This window comes from Diadema antillarum, unplaced genomic scaffold (assembly GCF_040938485.1).
Source record: "Diadema antillarum isolate AM-2024a unplaced genomic scaffold, OU_Dant_1.0 seq00000523_RagTag, whole genome shotgun sequence".
In the NCBI taxonomy this organism is placed as follows: domain Eukaryota; kingdom Metazoa; phylum Echinodermata; class Echinoidea; order Diadematoida; family Diadematidae; genus Diadema; species Diadema antillarum.
This window is the reverse complement of record NW_027271475.1, coordinates 125,467-144,162: the sequence shown is the minus strand read 5'-3', so window position 1 is coordinate 144,162 and position 18,696 is coordinate 125,467. Positions and strand designations below refer to the sequence as shown.

Below are 18,696 nucleotides of genomic sequence, written 5' to 3'. Positions count from 1 at the left end.
TTGCGTTTGATCGCAAGGGACTTGCGTTTAAACGCAACTTTGCGTTTAAACGCAAGTCCTTTCAGCAACAGACTTGCGTTTAAACGCAAAGTTGCGTGGGATTTCCAGGACTTGCGTTTGATTTTTGGAGTTGCGTTTAAACGCAAAGTTTCTAGCAACGGGGCCCAGGTCTCATTCATAATTGACACACTCAATGTGTATGTACATGCATTGTACACTGCACCAAACACCTACACTGTATGCGTAACGCGCGTGCTTGCACGGCACATTATACATACATTACGCTTCACTCCTCAGTCACGAACAATAATTTACACTCTTTTTGTGGACAAATATGTCCTTCAGAAAACTTTGTTGTTTGAGTATAGACTCTAGCCCGCTAACATGAAGGCGTTTTCCGAAATGAACATTTCTCTTTGCGTGCACTGGTCACGTAGAACGTCAGGTTACTTTTCGAGAATTGACTGGGGAAAAGCAACATTATGGAGCTGCTGCATGACCTTTCTTTGCAAATTTCTCGTATTGTGAATGTTGTTGGGGAGCAAGGGAGGAGCGCAAGTGTGGATAACTCCTGTCTGTCTATGTCTATGAGTGCCAGCTACATGTATAATGCTCGTTTAAGTGTGGCAAGTCGGTACTGGTACATGTGTTTTTATGTTTGATCACTCCCCAAATGATCGGTCTTCTTTTCAAATTAGGCAGAGAATGCGGTTAGCGATGGAAAATTTGACATTCATGATTTCTTAAAATGTTATATCTGTGATAAAATGTGGGTAGACAATAGATTAGAAGAAATTATTTACCCATTTATGCGGAGAGGCAACCCAATTATCAGGTAATTTTAATGTGCATTGGAACTGATTTTGACATTACTACCCAAATAAACGGAGTACCCGTTTAAGCGATACCCGATTACGCGGAGAGTACTGTAGTAGAACATTAGGCTTTACATTCACAGCTGACCCTGACCCCAATTTTTACTCTTGAGTTGTAAGGTGGTAATCTTGGATTACTGTACAGAGCTGCCAACCGTTCCGAAAATTGTTAAAAATATTTGTTACGAAAAATCGAAGGGAATACGAAAATACGAAAATACGAAAATACGAAAATACGAAAACATCCTTAAAAAGTACGAATTTACAGTGGGAAAAAAATAATGGGTAAAAAAAATGGCATAACCAAGGAGGTACTAGGCCTAGTACCTCCTTGGCATAACGCACATCGCATGTGCAATGTTATCATTCTCTACTCAGCTGGGATATCGATGCAACGCGTACGCACCATGTGTGGAAAGCGCTGAATAGAAAAGTGTGCGCACACGCAATTCGCCGCTTGCGTACTGTGTACACCGAACCGAACTTCGCGTGCGTGAATCCCTGTTGCCTACGGACCCTGGATCAACGGGTGTTTAGTACTGAAAACACCGATCGCTGTGGTATCCCCATGTGTGGCCGGCTGGCGCGGCCGGCTACTGGCGGCTGGGGGAGCGTGAGTATACAGTACATGTACAGTATGTAGCTTAGCTACAAACTGTAGCCAGCTGCCACAACAGACAGTACCCTATTCCGTTTTGAGTCGGGGTAGAAGCGTTCCGTTGTGCAATGTCTGCTTCTTTTTCTCTTCTTCTTCATCCACTTTTCCCTTGCCTCCCAAGTACGAAATGATTTTTAGAGTGTTGTGTGTGTTTTTTGTAACGTTATTGCATCATTTTTCTGCAAGGAAGAGGTGAGTTTCTGTTCGTGTATTGATGTGCACTGCTGTCTGCAGTATGTGCAAGTGAAAAGCGTTCGAACTTTCCTTCCCGAGTTTCGTGGAAACTCCATGTATTTCTAGTGGTTCTAGGCCCATTTAAAGGAGATCTCGTGTAACAATATAAACTATTCTCCGGTCAAAATGAATTAATTTCCTTTGTTTTGTATCGTTTATTGACTTGATCCCAAGGATCTCGTCGCAAAACCGAGCTTCCAATGTGCATTTATTTTCGCGTAGCTTTCGGTGCTGCAAACTTTTGCTAGGCCTAGGGCCTGTTAGAGAACTAACTACACGCAGCCACTGTCTCGAAGTCGCACAGGGGTCTGGTCAAGCTACGTTACATGTATGTGTACTAAACTTATCGTTCTATTTCTGTCGTTTTTCACACCTCGTTTGGTACGATTTCTTATATTTTATATCACTAGTATCCGTTCCCTTTGTACTTTGAAGTATTTAGACGTAATTCTTTCAAGTGTCTTGCATTGTTATTTTCGTAACGGCGATTTCTCTGATCTCCTGCAATGCTTTTTCGAATCAACTGATCAAAGCGACGAAGTTTGATCCCAGCCGCTTCGGTGTGCTGTGTGTTGTCTTTTCTAGATATTTGTGTTGTTGGGAGGTGTTGATATGTTGTATTTGTTATTTATTTTCCCAGGTGTTTATCTCGAGGGACTGTGCGTGTTTCTTAATGTTGATAGGAAAAGGCTAAAATGATCTGAGTAATGTCTGATGGTGATGCTGATAATTAACTATGCTGGTGTAAAAAGACGGCTTACTGTGAATGCTGAGCGTACGTGCTGTTCGTTTTATTTCTCTTTCCCTCTTATTCTTCTTTCCCCCTTACTCTTCTTTATTTCCCCTCCCAAGAATGATGAAAAAAAAATTACATACACCTCACCACAAAAAGAACCATGCACGTGCTACCAACCCTCGTAAAGTTAAACCTAAATATGTTCAATATCAGCAAAGAATAAGGGGAAAGCACGAATAACAATAAATTACTAGCAGAGCGAAGAGATCGTGTTACGTGCACTCTCTTCGGCTCGAAGAAACTTGACCCCCCACCCTTCTCCCCCTTGTGGAAATTTCCACAAAAGCAGGTGCCACACACCCAGGTGCGTGCCAGACGAAAGAATGCGCGCACTGGAGTAAACAGCAGGGGTGCGAAGTTTAAAAAAAAAAAGAATATGAGTGAGATTTCATGACTCGGCATCTCGGCGCGCGAATATGCGCGCAAGCGATGGTGTCGGAGGGGTTTTCCCACCTCCCGCGGTAGGGAGCTTTTTTAATTTTCAGCTCTTAATGGTGCAGGAGCATACTTAAGTGACTATTTTTTTACTTATTTTGAAAGACAAAAGGGAAATAATACCTTCAATTGCAACTATCACTTTAATCCTTCGAGCTATGCTCCCTATTATTGGCCCAAGTTGCAGAATTTGCCCGATACGTGAGAAGAAATGGGTGCCATGCGTGAGACTTGGTAGCTCTGAAACAGCGTATAAATATCCAGGAAATATCGATCGTATTAGTTGAATTAAAGGAATCATTGCCAAGATATCGTGATTCTATAGCCTTTCTTTTGGCGCATAGTAGGAAACGTAAAACAGTCGAATATAGTGTACTGCAGTACACTATATTCGAATATCTTATGTTCCCTGAACACTTAAAAAGAAAAGGATCGATTAATCAGTCAATTGAAAATGCAATCACAGAAATACCGAAAAGGTCTCGTATGCCCAGACAAATTCACTACGAGTATGTCCAATGAGATGCAGTCATCACCTGGTTAGACAGCAGAATCATGACATTGCACATCAATTTGAGTTCACGCTCATCATAACTGCTTATTACTTTTCAAAGTTTTGACTATCAACATTCGTTCGTAGGTGTTTTTGTTTGTTTGTTTGTATGTTATTCCTCGTGAAGGACGTAATGATTTCTTCGTATCAAACGTAAACTGCATGTTTACCGTAAACAAGCCATTCAGCTCAGCTATGGCACATTCGATCCATCGAACTTGCAGTAACCTCTTAGGCAGGAGCACATGGTGCATTCACCACGTGTTTGCAAATTGGCACAACCACACGCAGCGCGGCAGTTTGCGATCGTCGTTGTAGCTGACTTTCTGATTCCAGTTAGGGTAAAATGAATTGGGATACTTCAGGAAATACTGATTTTTAAAATCCAGTAAAATGAAAAGGGTAAAGCCTGAAAACAACGCATGATTATGTTTTATATTAGGCAATAATTGGAAACACCGAACAGAGTTTTGCATTCGCTCACAGAAGCTCTTTTGAGACGATGAAAGCATTCCCTCCCCTGCTTGATAGTGGAGGCTTCCATAACCAGCCCAGCAAGTTTCTGGAGGTACATACATCCACTTGTACACATTCATTGCGTAAATATTGGCGTAAATATTCAATATTGAACGACGCGCCTTTAAGCACCAACAACAACAATTGCGAGAAAGCAGTCAACGCTGAACATTGCGTAGTTTGGAATCTTTATCGTGCTGGTGACCAGTTCGATACTTCGGCATGTGTCGTACTGTTATGTTTAGAGCCTGTAGGCCGCGTAAGTCGACGACTTTGATTCAAGATAGCAAAAAGAGGGAGATGGATAAAATATGAATTCTGGTGGAAAAATACGAATTTTGGAGTGCTAATTTGTGCTTCCAAAGGTTGGCAGCTCTGCAGACTGTGTCATCTTCCAACTGAATATAATCGTTCCACTAACATTGTGCAAGTTTCTGCATAGGTCCTTAATCCTTGTCCGTGCACTCATTAATGCATGGGTAGTACAGTAGAATACTAGTAGGCTACATGTGTAAATCTTTCTGGTTATTTTGTTAATGAAGTCATTCAAGCGGGCAAGACACATTAATGCTTATTGCCAAGTCTTTGAAAACCTTCCTCTTGTGGTGGATGGTTTACCATGCAGACGGCTATATACCAAGGAGGGGTGCTGTTCGTTATTCCGAAGGTTCGCTATTCGAAGGTTCGTTATTCCGAAGGGTCGTTAATCCGAAACACACAAATTCCCTATACCTAGACGTTCGTTAAACCAAAAATGAATAAGGGTTCGTTAATCCGAACATTTGTGGCGTTATTCCGAAGGTTCGTTATTCTGAAGATCCGTTAATCCGAAAATGAAATTCGGAACAATGAACCTTCGGAATAACGAATCTTCGGACTAAAGAGCCTTCGGAATAACGAACCTTCGGAACAACGAGCTGTAATCACCAGGGAGGCACCTCCCTGCTCATATGTGTAGCTGACCAGTGCCGGATCCAGGATTCACCAAAAGGGGGTGCCGAAAATTCGGCCGAATATTTTTGTGTGATGATTAAAAAAAAGGTCATCAGTAATCACGCACGCATTTTTGCGTGATGACTAAAGGGGGAAAAAAAAAGGTCAGCAGCATAAAAAGAGGGGCCAGTGCCAATTCGCCCCCCACTGCTGACCAAAAAAACCTGACTTAATTCAGCCTTATTGTATTGTGTACATTGTATTCCATCAATCATTTTAGTTTGATCAACCCAAATCATGTAACAATAGGAGAACTGAATGCTGTTGAGGCAGGAACGAAAGGCAACACTAAAAGGAAGAAGGAAAGCTGTGGACAAGGTCATGAGACAGGTGTGTGTATACAAACATGTTTTTATTTCTTCTAACATTTAATCCTTTGAAATTATTCATATAATATAATTATACCCCCGTCAAACGAAGTTTGAAGGGGGTATATAGGAATCAGCGGACGGTCGGTCGGGCGGTCGGTCGGGCGGTCGGTCCGTTGCAAATCTTGCGTCGCGAACTACTTCCTCAGTTTTCAACCGATTCCCATAAAACTTGGCACAGATGTGTGCCTTGGGTTGTAGATGTGCAAGACGTATTTTTTGACAGTACCCAAAAGTACGTTGCCATGGTAACGGCATATTATGGGCAAAAATGGGTACAAATCTTGCGTCGCGAACTTCTCCCACAGTTTTTGATCAATTTTTATGAAATTAGGTACAGATGTTCATCTGAATATGTTAATGTGCAAGGCACATATTTCCGCAGTGGCAAAAAGTGCGTTGCCATGTTAACGGCATGTTATTGGTAAAATATAGGGCAAAATGCTTCATGGCAAAACTGCTTCATCAGTGTTCTTCCAATTCTCATGGAATTCATATTGAATGTTTGTCTTAGGATATAGGTCAGCATGACACATTTCTTGACAGTGACAAAAAGTATGTTGCCATGGTAACAGCTCACATATTATGAGCCAAAATGATGGAAAATTTTGTGTTGCAAACTACTTCCTCAGTTTTTGCCCAATTTCCATGAAACTTGGTACAGATGTGTGCCTTTGGTTGTAGATGTGCAAGACGCATTTTTTGACAGTATCTGAAAGTACGTTGCCATGGTAACGGCATATTAATGGCAGAAGATCAAGGAAAGATCTTGCGGATTTAACTACTTCCTCAATTTTTTGACCAAAGCTTATGAAATGTTGTTTGGCGGGGGTATAACCAGTCGCTGTAGCGACATTTCTAGTTTATCTTTAATTATTCATAAGTCAACCTCGCCTAAGTCAAACAAACCCTTGTAACTTTGATTAATACCGCATGTAAACATGCCGATTTACCAAGGAAAGGGCATGGTACATATCTACATGTAGTTTATTATGTGTTCATTGTAATAGTTTCCAATAACAATTGTTCCATGTCAAAATTTTTTAACCTGTTGGTAATGATTTCAAACCTATTGGCAATTTTCAAACCTGTCGGGCAAAATGCCAAACCTTTCGGCGTTACATGTTAGAAATCATCGTGGAAAACCGTTGACAAAATGTTAACAGACTTACCAGTTTTTGCAAACAAATTCTCTAATTGATTGAAATATCTTCATGTTAGAATATTGTAGTTGATAATTTTGTTAATGTTGAAAAACCCCTAGATGTACTCAATGCAGGCAAATCCCCTTATAATCTTACCACGCAAAATCCTTTGTTATAAGTGAATCACTGTGCAATATTGCATGGTTTGTACATGCAAGGCATTACTAGTAATCTAACTTCAGCTCTAGCATTGCTTTGTTGTATTAAAGCAGTCATTCGTTATAAAGGGACTTTGTTATAATGGGATTTACCTACTATAATCTTTCCTCCTACTTTCGTGAGCCAACACTAATAGTGCAGCTCACATGAGAATTTGTGTTCCCAAAGCTTTGTTAAAGTTTGTTTGTTATCTAAATGTATTACATACAGCCACTAACTTACTGTTGAATTCATATCATTTGCAGAAGTTGGACGTTGTTGACAGCATGCATACCGTATATATTACCATGTCAGTACACTGTTCATTCCATGCATAACTGAGAAGGTATGTACATTGTATATCATACATTTGTATTTAATTCTGTATTACATTTTATATAACAATGCTGGGTGGAAATTTCATGGCTACATGTATCTTGTTGGAAGATTGCTGCTGTGGTAAAAGAAAATGCTGAAATGATAAAAAGAGATTGTTTTTTTTTTTGGTGAGGGGGGGGGGATTTGCCATGCTTTATACATATCATTAGGAAATCTTCATTTTTAGGAGGGTGATATACATTTCATTCTACAACCCTCCTAAAACTTCCACAAGAATTATTTACTGCTCTGACATTCCTTTTTTTTTAAATTAAATCACATTCCTGGAAGATTTTATGTTTCATGAAAGGGATTCATTGCTCTCCAGCAATTTTCTTTTAAATAAATAAAGCCCTGTATTGGAATGCGGATATCATTGAAGCATGATTGCATGTCTGTGCTGAATCACAACTTTAGATAATTGCGAAAATAAACATGCAGCAACGGTATTCGACATATTGCATATTTTGATTAATTTCATGTTTTGTTTATCATGATTTTTGTCTTATAATTGAAGTGTAAAGTGCCTTTTTTCTGTATGTAAACGTGCAGATATGGCAATAAAAACAGCAACTGAAAAAAGAAAGAGACAGAAGTCACAGAAAGCGGAAGAGAAACAAACAAAAACTGACATTTCTGCAAAACGTGAGTACACCCACCAGGACAGACCCATTATTGTTTACCCATTTCAGAGCCCAGAAGTTTGGACCCTTGAAATTCTGATTGGACCCCTACATTTGGTTTTGAATGGCCTGCAAAGGTTTGAAATTGAGTCACAAGATATTTTAGGCTAGTGCTAACCTACTGTGTATAGTATTATTACTGACATAAATGTAATATTGTATATTACCATTACATAATATACACGTATTAGTGCTTTATATGATTGCAGATCTGTACCACACACATTATTAAACATCTAATGATTTCAAAATTTCATTGTGACCCTCGTCATTAAAGTGATGTTACAAAAATACCTTTCATACAGCTGCTCAACTGGTTAACATGGGGATGATCCACGGATTTAATTCCGTATTCGCTCAGCAGCAGAAGCATGCACCACCATCACAGCCACGGGAACCTCCACCACCACAGCCACAGAAACGACAACAGCTGCAGGAGCATCCAAACCAGCAGGAACAACCTCCAACACAGCAGGATGTACAGCCACCCCCACAGCAGCACGAACAGCAGGGGGAGCAACTACCGCCACAGCAGCAGAAGCAACCTCTGCCACAGCAGGAGGTACAACCACCACTTCAGCAGCAGAAGCAACCACTGCCACAGCAGGAGGTACAACCACCACTTCAGCAGCAGAAGCAACTTCTGCTACAGCAGCAAAAGCAACCACTGCCACAGCAGGAGGTACAACCACCGCTTCAGCAGCAGAAGCAACTTCCACTGCAGCAGCAGGATGTACAACCACCGCCACAGCAGGAGGTACAACCACCGCTTCAGCAGCAGAAGCAACCACTGCCACAGCAGGAGGTACAACCATCGCTTCAGCAGCAGAAGCAACTTCCGCTACAGCAGCAGAAGCAACTTCCGCTTCAGCAGCAGAAGCAACTTCCGCTACAGCAGCAGGAGGTTCAACCACCGCCACAGCAGCAGGATCATCAACCATTACAGCATGATGATCAGCAACATGGTGGCTTCTTAGATATGTTGTCTTCACCTTTTGATGAAGGTATATTTTGAAATAAAACTAGGGCGGTTTCATTATGGAAAAACGCATATCAGCCGATATCGATATGAGGACATTTCATATCGGCCGATACCGGTACTGACACCGATATTAAGAAAATTAAAGAAAATTTGAAAATTGAGTGCTAGGTGCAGTCCTCAATATGGCTGAAACTTTGTGAATTTATTCTACCCATTACTTGGAAATTACTGATATCCCACAGCTTTCAAACTCTAAATTTTCCTTTCCTTTTTTTTTTCTATATCGTTATCAAAACAAATTTTCAAATAATTTCGGCCTATACCGATATGGCCAAAAATTGGCCAATAACCGATATGATATCGAACCAGCCCCAATAAAAACCATAACCAAGGCATTTTTATTAGCTCACCCAAGCCAAAGTGAGATATTGCGATTGCTTTTCGTTCGTCTTGCGTAAACTTTTTACATTTTCATCTTCTTCTCCAGAACCGGTGAGCGGATTTCAACCAAACTTGGTGGGGGTCAACCTTAGTGGATAGGAACCTGAAATTGTTCATGTGGAGCATGTGGCCCTGGGGGGGGGGGGGGGGGGGGGGGGGGGTGCAAGGGAAAAACAAAAAGTGGGTAAATATTAAAAATCTTCTCTCCAGACCCAAAAGAAGTTCAGTCTACTGACCAAAAGAGGTTCAGTCTCCCAACCCAAAAGAAGTTCAGTTGTATGTAGATAATCTTTATATATGAAGACAGCATGATGCAATACAGATTTCTGATATGTTGACTGCCCTTTTTATTTATCTCCTTGGAACTTCACAAACTATTTTTCAAACATAGGTGGCAGCAGTTGGGAGCCCGCTGTTCAACCAATTTACAACAGTTACCTTCCGACTTACACTACTATGGAGACAAAAGATGAGAGAATCAGAAAGTTAGAAAGAGACCTGGCTTTTGCAAATACCAAAATAGGGATTCTTGAAGCCAAGGTGAAGCGTCTGGAGAGAGAGAATGAGCATGTAGGACTTGCAGGTAAGAAAAGAATTCCTTGTGGCGTCCCTCATCTGTAATGCTACAAAAACTTGAATAATCCTGTACTCTGGGCTTCAATTTCAATCACACTTGGGTGACAGTTTTGGTGTCCATATTATACAGGTATTTGAAACCCATATCTTTTTCTGGTTTTAGGTGAAGAAGCACTTCCTCATGGTGCTAAAAAACAAGTTGGAAGTTTAAGTTTGTCTTTAGTGCCAGAAATAAACGATGGTTTCTATTTGACATCAAAAACAAAAGTCTGAAGTTTGTCGTGCGATAATTCCACAACCCGCAAAGATTTTGCTGTGCCATTTCATGATTTTTTTTTCTTTGAAGTCTCCCACATTTTTTAGACCAAATTTGCCACTTCCGGGTACACCATTCCGAAGTATTACATAATGTTTTGTACATACACTGCCTGAACATTGGCCCGAGAACGGATCAAATTTGTAATTTTGTGTACAATTCCAATACAAATTTTGTTTTGGTGGTTAAATTGATATTAATTACATTATTTCAACTTTAAATCATTCAAGTTAATTGATTCTAATGTCCAAAAAAAAAATTAAAAAAGTATCTGAGACAAATTTTGGCAAAAATCTGAACATACAAACTGTATATATATTACATTGGTCAAGCAGCCCAGTTTTAGAATGTTAACATCAATCAACTGCAATATTAACCAGTGGCTCTAAAAGCAAGCCGGGGGTTTGTCTTATGCTCCAGAACTTGAAGGTGGTACTACTTTTATTCTATTTACAGCTTCTCCAGATTTCCAATACCATGTGAAGGCTATTGCGGATCTCCTCTCATGCCACACATCGAGTATCCAGGTAATTGTACATATAAGGCCAAACAAAATAATTTGTTTCCAATACCAAGGTAAGAAAAATTTGGCATACAAACATAATGCTCTAATTGAACGAAACCAGTATGCTAGGGATTATTCACCTGAATTAACCATGATCTCACATTATTGTATTTTATCAGTGCTAGAATACAGTATTCATTTCTCCATTGCCCCCCTTTTTTAAAGTTTTTGTATGGACAAAAATTCCTGGTAAGAATACATTTCATTTCGCCAAATTGCTTATGAAATTGGTTCACTTAGAACCATTTTACATGTTTTTGGGTAGGTAGGGTGCCGGACACAAGATTATTTCTCATTTTAGCCTAAGTAGACGAAATAAATCTGACTGACCCGTTTAACGTATGGCTAAATAATTTGGCCAGAGATGCCCAGCATAGTTTTTAGGGCCAATGCCACCACGAGATTTCCAGTTCCACTGAAAAAATTATAATTATACCCCCGCCAGACGTAGTTTGAAGGGGATATATAGGAATCAGCGTGAGGTCAGTCTAATGCAAAATCTTGCGTCACGAACTCCTACAGTTTTGAAGCAATTTAAATGAAACTTAGGGTAAATGATGATAGTGAGGTAAAGAGGTACAAGACATGTTTTTTTTTTGTGTGTGTGTTTGTTGGGCAATGCATTGCCGTGCTAACCACAATTTTACCAAAACCTTGTGGAGGGAATATCGTCCACTGTATTCAAGCAATTAATTTCAAAATTTGGTATCTATGATGATCTATAGGTGTAGTTATGCGAGACACTCTTTGTATTTGTACTTGACGAAGCATTGCCATGGTAACAGCATGTATTTCTTTTAAATATCCTGTCGAGTGAACTACCACAGTTTTAAAGCAATTGAAATCAAATTTGGTATGCATTATGGCCTTGAGGTACAGATGTGGAACACATTTTTTGTGTTTGTCAGACAAAGCGTTGCCATGGTAACCACAATTTTACCAAAACCTTGCGGATTGAATAACTTCCACATCATTCAAGCAATTAAATTCAAATTTAGTATGTATGATGATCTACAGGTGTAGTTGGAAGACACCAATGTGTTAGTATGAGAAAAATGTGTTGCCATCGTAACCATTCATTTTTCTCTCAAAATTAAGCATTTAAGCTATGAAGGTCAAATTTGGTGTGCATGATGCTCTGTAATAAGTACAGTTGTGCAAAATGTCCTTTGTGTTTGTATTGGACGATGCATTGCCATGGTAACCACTTATTTCGGTATTCTCAGTGCCCTCAAGATATCACATACTATAAATAAACACTGGGGGGGGGGGGGGGGGGTTAATCACCTTCAGTGATAGTTCTAGTTTTCATCAATTCATCTTGACATTCTCTCCTTGCTTACAGCATGAATCATCAACCACCACAAGTTCCCTTCAATCAACTGAACCTTCCTCAACCCAAAACATTCCTCGGTCCATAACCAAGAGTCCTTGTCACCTTCCACCAGCTGCAACACCATCTCCATCACCCACTTCACACCAGGACAAGGAAAATGTCCGTAAGGTATGCTTGACATAAACTACAATTGTATTACAATCATTGCTTATCTATGATTGTGTGTAGATAGCCAATCCCCAGTCTGTTTCAACATCACATTGGTTTAGTGCCGTAACAGCCATACCCATTACTGTGGAAGCTAGAAGGTTGCTAGTACAGTTAAACCTCACATAGAGGTCAGATATAACCTCTAGAGGTGTTATAACAGACAAGGTAGTTTTACTTTATAAGTTTGTATTGCTTTTTTATGGTCCTGATATAACAAGAAACCTAATATAAGGTAATTTTCATGGTCCCAAGGACCAGGTTTCACTGATCTAACCACAACTTATGAGCAAAGGTAGCTACCCAGGTGATCAAACATTCAAAATTTCCTATATATTACAGGTAAATCCCATTATAACGAAGTCCCTTCTAAAGAATGACTGCTTACAAATGAAATAAAACTTAAGTCTTGAATCTCTGCATCTGCAAACCAACAGCAAAACAATCCCCATGAAACAAAGTGGCCTATAACAAATTTTCACTCATTACGAACTGATTGTTCTGTCCCGTCTTCATATATTCCTTTGATTTAGAGCTTGCTTATGGGGAAGTCGCAAATTTTCAGTCCTCAAAAGCACCCCACTCCATCATTCTCTCTGATCAACAGACACTTCTTGATACGCAAGCAAAGCCTCGCCTCTTCAGCACAACATTGAGCAACAAGCAAGTTTATGTAATAGCTGAATATATGATGTACATGGTGCATGCATTCGGCAGTTGCGTTGTGTGCGCTGATAAAATTAGGTCACTTGGACTCGGCCACACACTAGCGAAGCCCTTCACTACCAACTATGCCTGTACAAAGCCAGGCATAGTTTATAAACGAGAGACATGACAGAAACGAAGTGTCAATTTTGAAAACTGGAATCACGGTTTATGCTGCGTTTTTGTTGAGAAGTATTGGTTTTCAGTTCTTACATATTTTCCTTCAAAATAAACATTATAGTTCATCATGTATTGTGTACATTTCAACGTCACTGATGAAATGTACATGGTCCATTTGTGTCATATTGTTGATTATACTAGGAATGTATATCACATAATGTTCATATGGTTTGTACATGTAGTATTTGTACATGATATTTGAACTTCATTTAAAATGTAATTTGCCTTTAACAAAGGATTTTTTTGCAGTCCCAAGCAATTCGTTATAACAGGATTTACCTGTACTTAGTTCATTTATCATGCTTTGCATTGCATTTATGATGTAAAAATTGTTGTATATGTTTTTCCAGCGTCCTCTCATCAGTGACCCTGCTGATGTTCAAAAGTATTCTGGAATACTGGTGGACAAGAAGGACCTCTTCAAGGCGGAACAGAAAGCTGTCTCCAAGGGTCCTAATGGAGGACCAGCCTTCCTTCTAAATGCAGTTATTGGGATGGTGTTCACGCGGGAAGAGCTCGCGATGTCTTCTTCCCTGGGCATAAGAACTGCTAAGAAGAAGGTGGCCAACCGGAAGCCACTAAACAAAGTGGCAGTGGAAGCAATTAGAGGTAAGGTCGGTGATGTTTGGCACATTTTCTACCACTCAATTCATTAGAAAACGATTTACAAGCCATTAGACCAATTTCATTTTAGTGAAAGGTCAAGAATATAATACAGTCAAAGTCAGAAGTCGAAGTCATATTCCTCAGGCAATCAGCTAAGTTGATGTTAAAGTGTTCAAATTTAATTCCATGGACTTGCATTGATTAATCCTCTGCAGAAATCAAAATATTTTAGTGGAATTATTGTCTACCGTAAGTTAATCAAATTCCTTGGAACTTTTCATGCTTATTTCTAATGGCCACTCATTTACTACACTGTACACATGCAGATCGTATCATTTACATGATTGCATGCATGTCATATTTTGCTGGATGGTCACATGCTGCTGGCATGCATGTGTACATGTACAATTTTTTTTTTTTTTTTTTTTTTTTTTTACTTTCATGTTGGCCAAACATTGCATAACTCTGCATGTTTCAGTTTCACGCAGACTCGTAAAACCTTGTCTGAAGTTGCATGACCGAACATCTATTACTGTAACAAGCCTGGTCTGAGAAATATTAATCTTGAATCTTATTTACTGTGTACGCCAGATATTTCGCGAGGTTTTTATTTTCGTGAATTTCGCGAGTCGGGTGCTATTCGCAAAATTAAAGACACGCGAAAATTTGACTCTGATCCCCAATGTGAACGCGACGTACGCGTGTACACTTCTTCATTCAGTACAGGACTTCATGATCGCAAATTAAACACTTGCGAAATCGTCGGGAATTCCCGATTTGCGAAAATTTAGACTCGCGAAATATATGGCGTATACAGTAAATCATTATCAGCTGTGCTTTTCTGAGTGATAAGTATTCACATTTTTGTGGGGTCAAATTAACTCATGAAACTTTGGAAAAATTTTTTTACAGTGTTCATAAAAAGTTTGTGAAAACGGCACTCCATTGCCCTATCGCATGAAAGTTTTAACTGAGAAAAACTCGGGTAAAAACTAAAAAATCTGGTTAGTCTGACTTTGCCATTGGCTTTAACACAGGAAAAGGAATAAAATGTAAAAAAAAACAAAAACAGTTTTCTCAGGTAAACAATTTTAATTTTTATGCAACAGGGCCCATACGATACATGTAAATCTAGGTTAGGGCATACAACATATAAGGTTTTTTTTCTCATCTCAGATGAGGTATATAATGTAAGAAAGTTTGTACGTATAAATTATACATTCATAATACTCTTTACTTTTTCTGTCTCTTTTCAGAATACATGAAGGCAGTCACTGCCAGGTATGACTGGCCACAAACGACAGAACAGGCATTTAATTTGCGCTTCACCAACAAGTGCTGCAATGCCAGAGCACTGTGTGCCAAAGCCGTTTAATTCAGCACTCATATCCTTTGTGAACTTGATCAGGAAATGGCTGTTTACATTATTCCCCTTGATCGTCAAGCTGCGTTTGATGCTTTAGATTTTGACATTATGCTTGAACATTTTCAGAATATCGGATATGGAATCAATGTTTCAGCACTGAACGGGTTTAATTTGAATTTCAAAAACCGTGGACTCTCATGATAATGAGCACTGATATAATGAGCTTTCATTATAACAAGGTAATTTTTGTGGTCCCAAATTTTAATTCCCCTTTGTATTATATTGTTTTTGTAACCCTGATATAACAAGGTTTCATTATAAGTAGCATATTTCTCTGGTCCCAAAGACCTCATAACAAGAGTCCTCTGTATCTAGGGAAAAATCATATCACTATTGCTGGTGTTGGCAGTTGACAAGGATATGTCTTAGGGCATTTGATGTATCATAAAATAAATACAGAGGAAACTCTGTATAACGAACACTGCTATAACAAGATATCGGTTATTACGAGGAAATTTTCCCGGTTCCAGATTTCCTTCCACACAAGTCTATGTAAAATGCTACTCTAATAGCAAGATCGGCTATAACGAAATAACTGCTATAATGAGATAAATTGTGTGATTTCCAAACAAGGAAAAATAAAGCCAATCAAACCTGTTATAGCGAGGTTTAAAAGCAAAATGCCTTTGGGTAAAGCTTTACTTTGTCTGTGCTATCATGTTGCGAGATTGTAAAGCTCAATGCGCCAAAAACTGTCTTGTACACACATATTTTCTTCAGTGCACTCTACAGCTAGCACTGCATGTTGTAAGCAGGGACACCTCCCTGTTGTAAGTGTATGTGTGTGTGTGTGTGCGCGCACTGGTACATGCAGAAAATGTGGTGGGACGGCCGTATGTATACAGTCCATGACATCATGAAGTTTAGCTGGTGTGAGGCAATCTGATGCTGTGATTGGCTTTCTATGTAGGGAATTCCCCATCTACACACAAACGCAGTCACAATGTACATACAGAATGTGTCACAAACACACATAGCATTGTGCAGACCGTATTCAAGCTTTCCACACACAACACACACCCATACCATAACCACATACAAATCCACAGACGATCTTGACGCAATCGCAAGCTATATGATAGATTTACAACTTCAAACATCTACAATTAATGAGAAACACATTCTTGATATTGAATTTCATTGGTGAAAAACATCTTACCCATAAAGGTGAGCAATTCCCTCACACACATTACCAAGTTGTCAGTATTGATTGAAAGATGATGGGTAGTCCAACGTGTGCAAATTAATGTCCTTATGTTATGCTTTCTTTTATGCCTACTGATACAACAAGATATCCGCTACAACGAGGAAAATGACTAGGTCCCGACCATCTCGTTATATCGAGTTTCCCCTGTATACCTCTTTGTACGTCTTGGCAAAGACGCTTTACTGCCTGTACGAATGTCATGATGTGTGTATTATATTTACATGTACGTATGTATGTATTCCAACAGCTTACAGCTTTTTACAAAAATGATGCATTAATTATTGTTTAAAAAATGAAATAAATTTATAAGTGATTTTTGACAGTTACAAGTAATGCGTATTTTGCAGAGTAGAAAATTGCCAATAGCAAATTGTGGGTCATTTGAGTTTGCCAATATTCATATGTTGACCAGCTAGCACCAAATAATCACTCGGATTCAGCATAATGGATTCACTCATTAGCTGTCGCAGCCCCTCATATCAATATGATGGTAATGCTCAAAACAATGAAAATTATGATGACATTGTGAATAAAACTCTTTCAAAGTAGCTAAGAGACGTACATCTGAGATGAGATTAAGGTTTAGATGTGCATGATATGTTTTTTTTATGTTTGTTAGAGAATTAAGCATTGCCATGGCAACCAAAATTATACCAAAATCTTGTGGAGTCAACTGCTTCAACAGCATTTGAGCAATTAAGGTGAAATTGGGCATGTATGATCAGTTGTACAGTTGTGCATGACATCCTTAATGTTTGTACATGTTCAAGCATTGCCATAGTAATAATATATATTTGCAAAAATCTTCTGGAACAAAGTACTGTACTTTCACAGTTTGCAAGCAATTGAAATCAGATCTGGTGTACATGAAGGCATTGAGGTATAGATGTTCAAGACATACGTTTTGGGTTTATAGGACAAAGTGTCGCCAAAGTAAGTTTTACCATTTTTTTTTTTCGGAGTTGGATCTGCTGGAGCAGGGTTAAACCTTGATCACCTTCAGTGATGTTCCGCCTTGAAGGGTGGTCTGTCCATCTGTCCGTCCTATTTCTTGTTGCCGCGATATGTAAAGAATGCCTTGATGGATTTTCATCAAACCTGGCTCAGGGATACTCCATTTCTATGAAGATGAGCTGATTAGATTTTGGACCAGATCAGCTGAATTTGTGCTAGATGTATAATAATGTTTCAGACATTTTTTTTTCATTTTTTTTTATTTTTATATTGAGCAATACATTGCCAATGCAACTACTGTACATATAAACAGATTTTTGGCTGAGTTTAAAGGCTTAATAACTTAATCCACTTGATCCTGTCAAGGTAATTGGTAAAATTCACTCGTGGCAATATTTAGTGACTGCCAGAGAGGTGGAGGCATCCCATTGGACTAGTTGACTTGCTCTAGTTTTTGCAGAATGTGTGATTAAGAATGAAAATTACATGTTCACTACTGTTAAGTTATTTTGCACAATACATCGCCCTTTTATTGACCGCTTGCAACAGTAAAAAGATCAAATGCAATTACTGTATGTACTTTGATCTGTATGTTTCTGGTATGTACTATTAAAATGATTTATAAGCACATACTAGCTTGTACGTCTTTCAGTTTGGTAATTTTGATTGAAGACTTTTTGTGTATACATGTACACACATGAATGTAGAGTCCAGCAATTTAAAAAATGCCTCAAGTACACAATTCGCAGGACGTGTGAATTGCATACTAGTATATGGCTATAGCTACCAGGCGAGCTTCCCTAACCTTTAAAAATAAAAGGTTAAGGAAGTATCCTTAACCTTTCAGAAGCTACCAAAGGTGAATTTCCCTTTCAGAGATGTTAACCTTCAAATGTTAGAGAACAGCTTCTTAACCTTTGAAATGTTTAGCTCATTTAAATATTTCGCCTCTATATAAGGTTAACCAGCATTTTTTCCCAATTAAGGCTTAGGAGCTTAACATTTAAAGGTTAAGAAGCTAACCTTAACCTTTTTTAATATAACCATTCCTGTTAACCTTTGCTTAACCTTTAAAGGTTAAGCTCATTTAAATAATTCGCTTCTCTGGAAGGTTAGTAAGCATTTTATAAACCTAAACCTTTCAAATTTACCATTATATTTACACATTCCACCTAAGCATAAAGGTTAAAATTAAACATTTGCTTATCATTTTGCAGGTTCTAGCAAATGTTACAGAAAGGTTAACCAAATGTTAGTGATTTGGGTAAGGGTATAGTGCTTGAATGTTGTTTGTATAATTGATAGGCACTTGAGAGTATGCTCAAACTAATTTGTTACCTTACCAGCTACACAGACCTGTAAG

General features: G+C 38.9%; 1 protein-coding gene across 4 annotated transcripts; it reads left to right on the top strand.

Moving 5' to 3' along the window:
• Window positions 1–1,258: 1,258 nt before the first annotated feature.
• LOC139734324 (uncharacterized) lies at window positions 1,259–18,202 on the top strand. 4 transcript variants are annotated; one of them, XM_071645116.1, is made up of 10 exons: window positions 1,259–1,725; window positions 5,310–5,390; window positions 7,038–7,117; window positions 7,702–7,794; window positions 8,138–8,836; window positions 9,647–9,838; window positions 10,604–10,674; window positions 12,058–12,216; window positions 13,491–13,749; window positions 15,003–18,202. In XM_071645116.1, the coding sequence occupies exons 4-10, from the start codon at window positions 7,704–7,706 to the stop codon at window positions 15,119–15,121; spliced, it is 1,590 nt and encodes a 529-aa protein (XP_071501217.1). In that variant the 5' UTR covers window positions 1,259–1,725; window positions 5,310–5,390; window positions 7,038–7,117; window positions 7,702–7,703; the 3' UTR covers window positions 15,122–18,202. The 4 variants fall into 4 exon arrangements, with proteins under 4 accessions (XP_071501217.1, XP_071501218.1, XP_071501219.1 ...); XM_071645117.1 differs by having other exon boundaries at window positions 1,422–1,488; XM_071645118.1 differs by lacking the exons at window positions 1,259–1,725; window positions 5,310–5,390 and having other exon boundaries at window positions 6,107–7,117.
• Window positions 18,203–18,696: the final 494 nt, after the last annotated feature.

Bases quoted from the DNA above. Each gene is read 5' to 3' on its own strand.
- LOC139734324 (XM_071645116.1), top strand. From the start codon at position 7,704: ATGGCAATAAAAACAGCAACTGAAAAAAGAAAGAGACAGAAGTCACAG. The intron at 7,795-8,137 runs GTGAGTACACCC...CCTTTCATACAG, and splicing joins AACTGACATTTCTGCAAAAC to CTGCTCAACTGGTTAACATG. The intron at 9,839-10,603 runs GTAAGAAAAGAA...TTCTATTTACAG, and splicing joins TGAGCATGTAGGACTTGCAG to CTTCTCCAGATTTCCAATAC.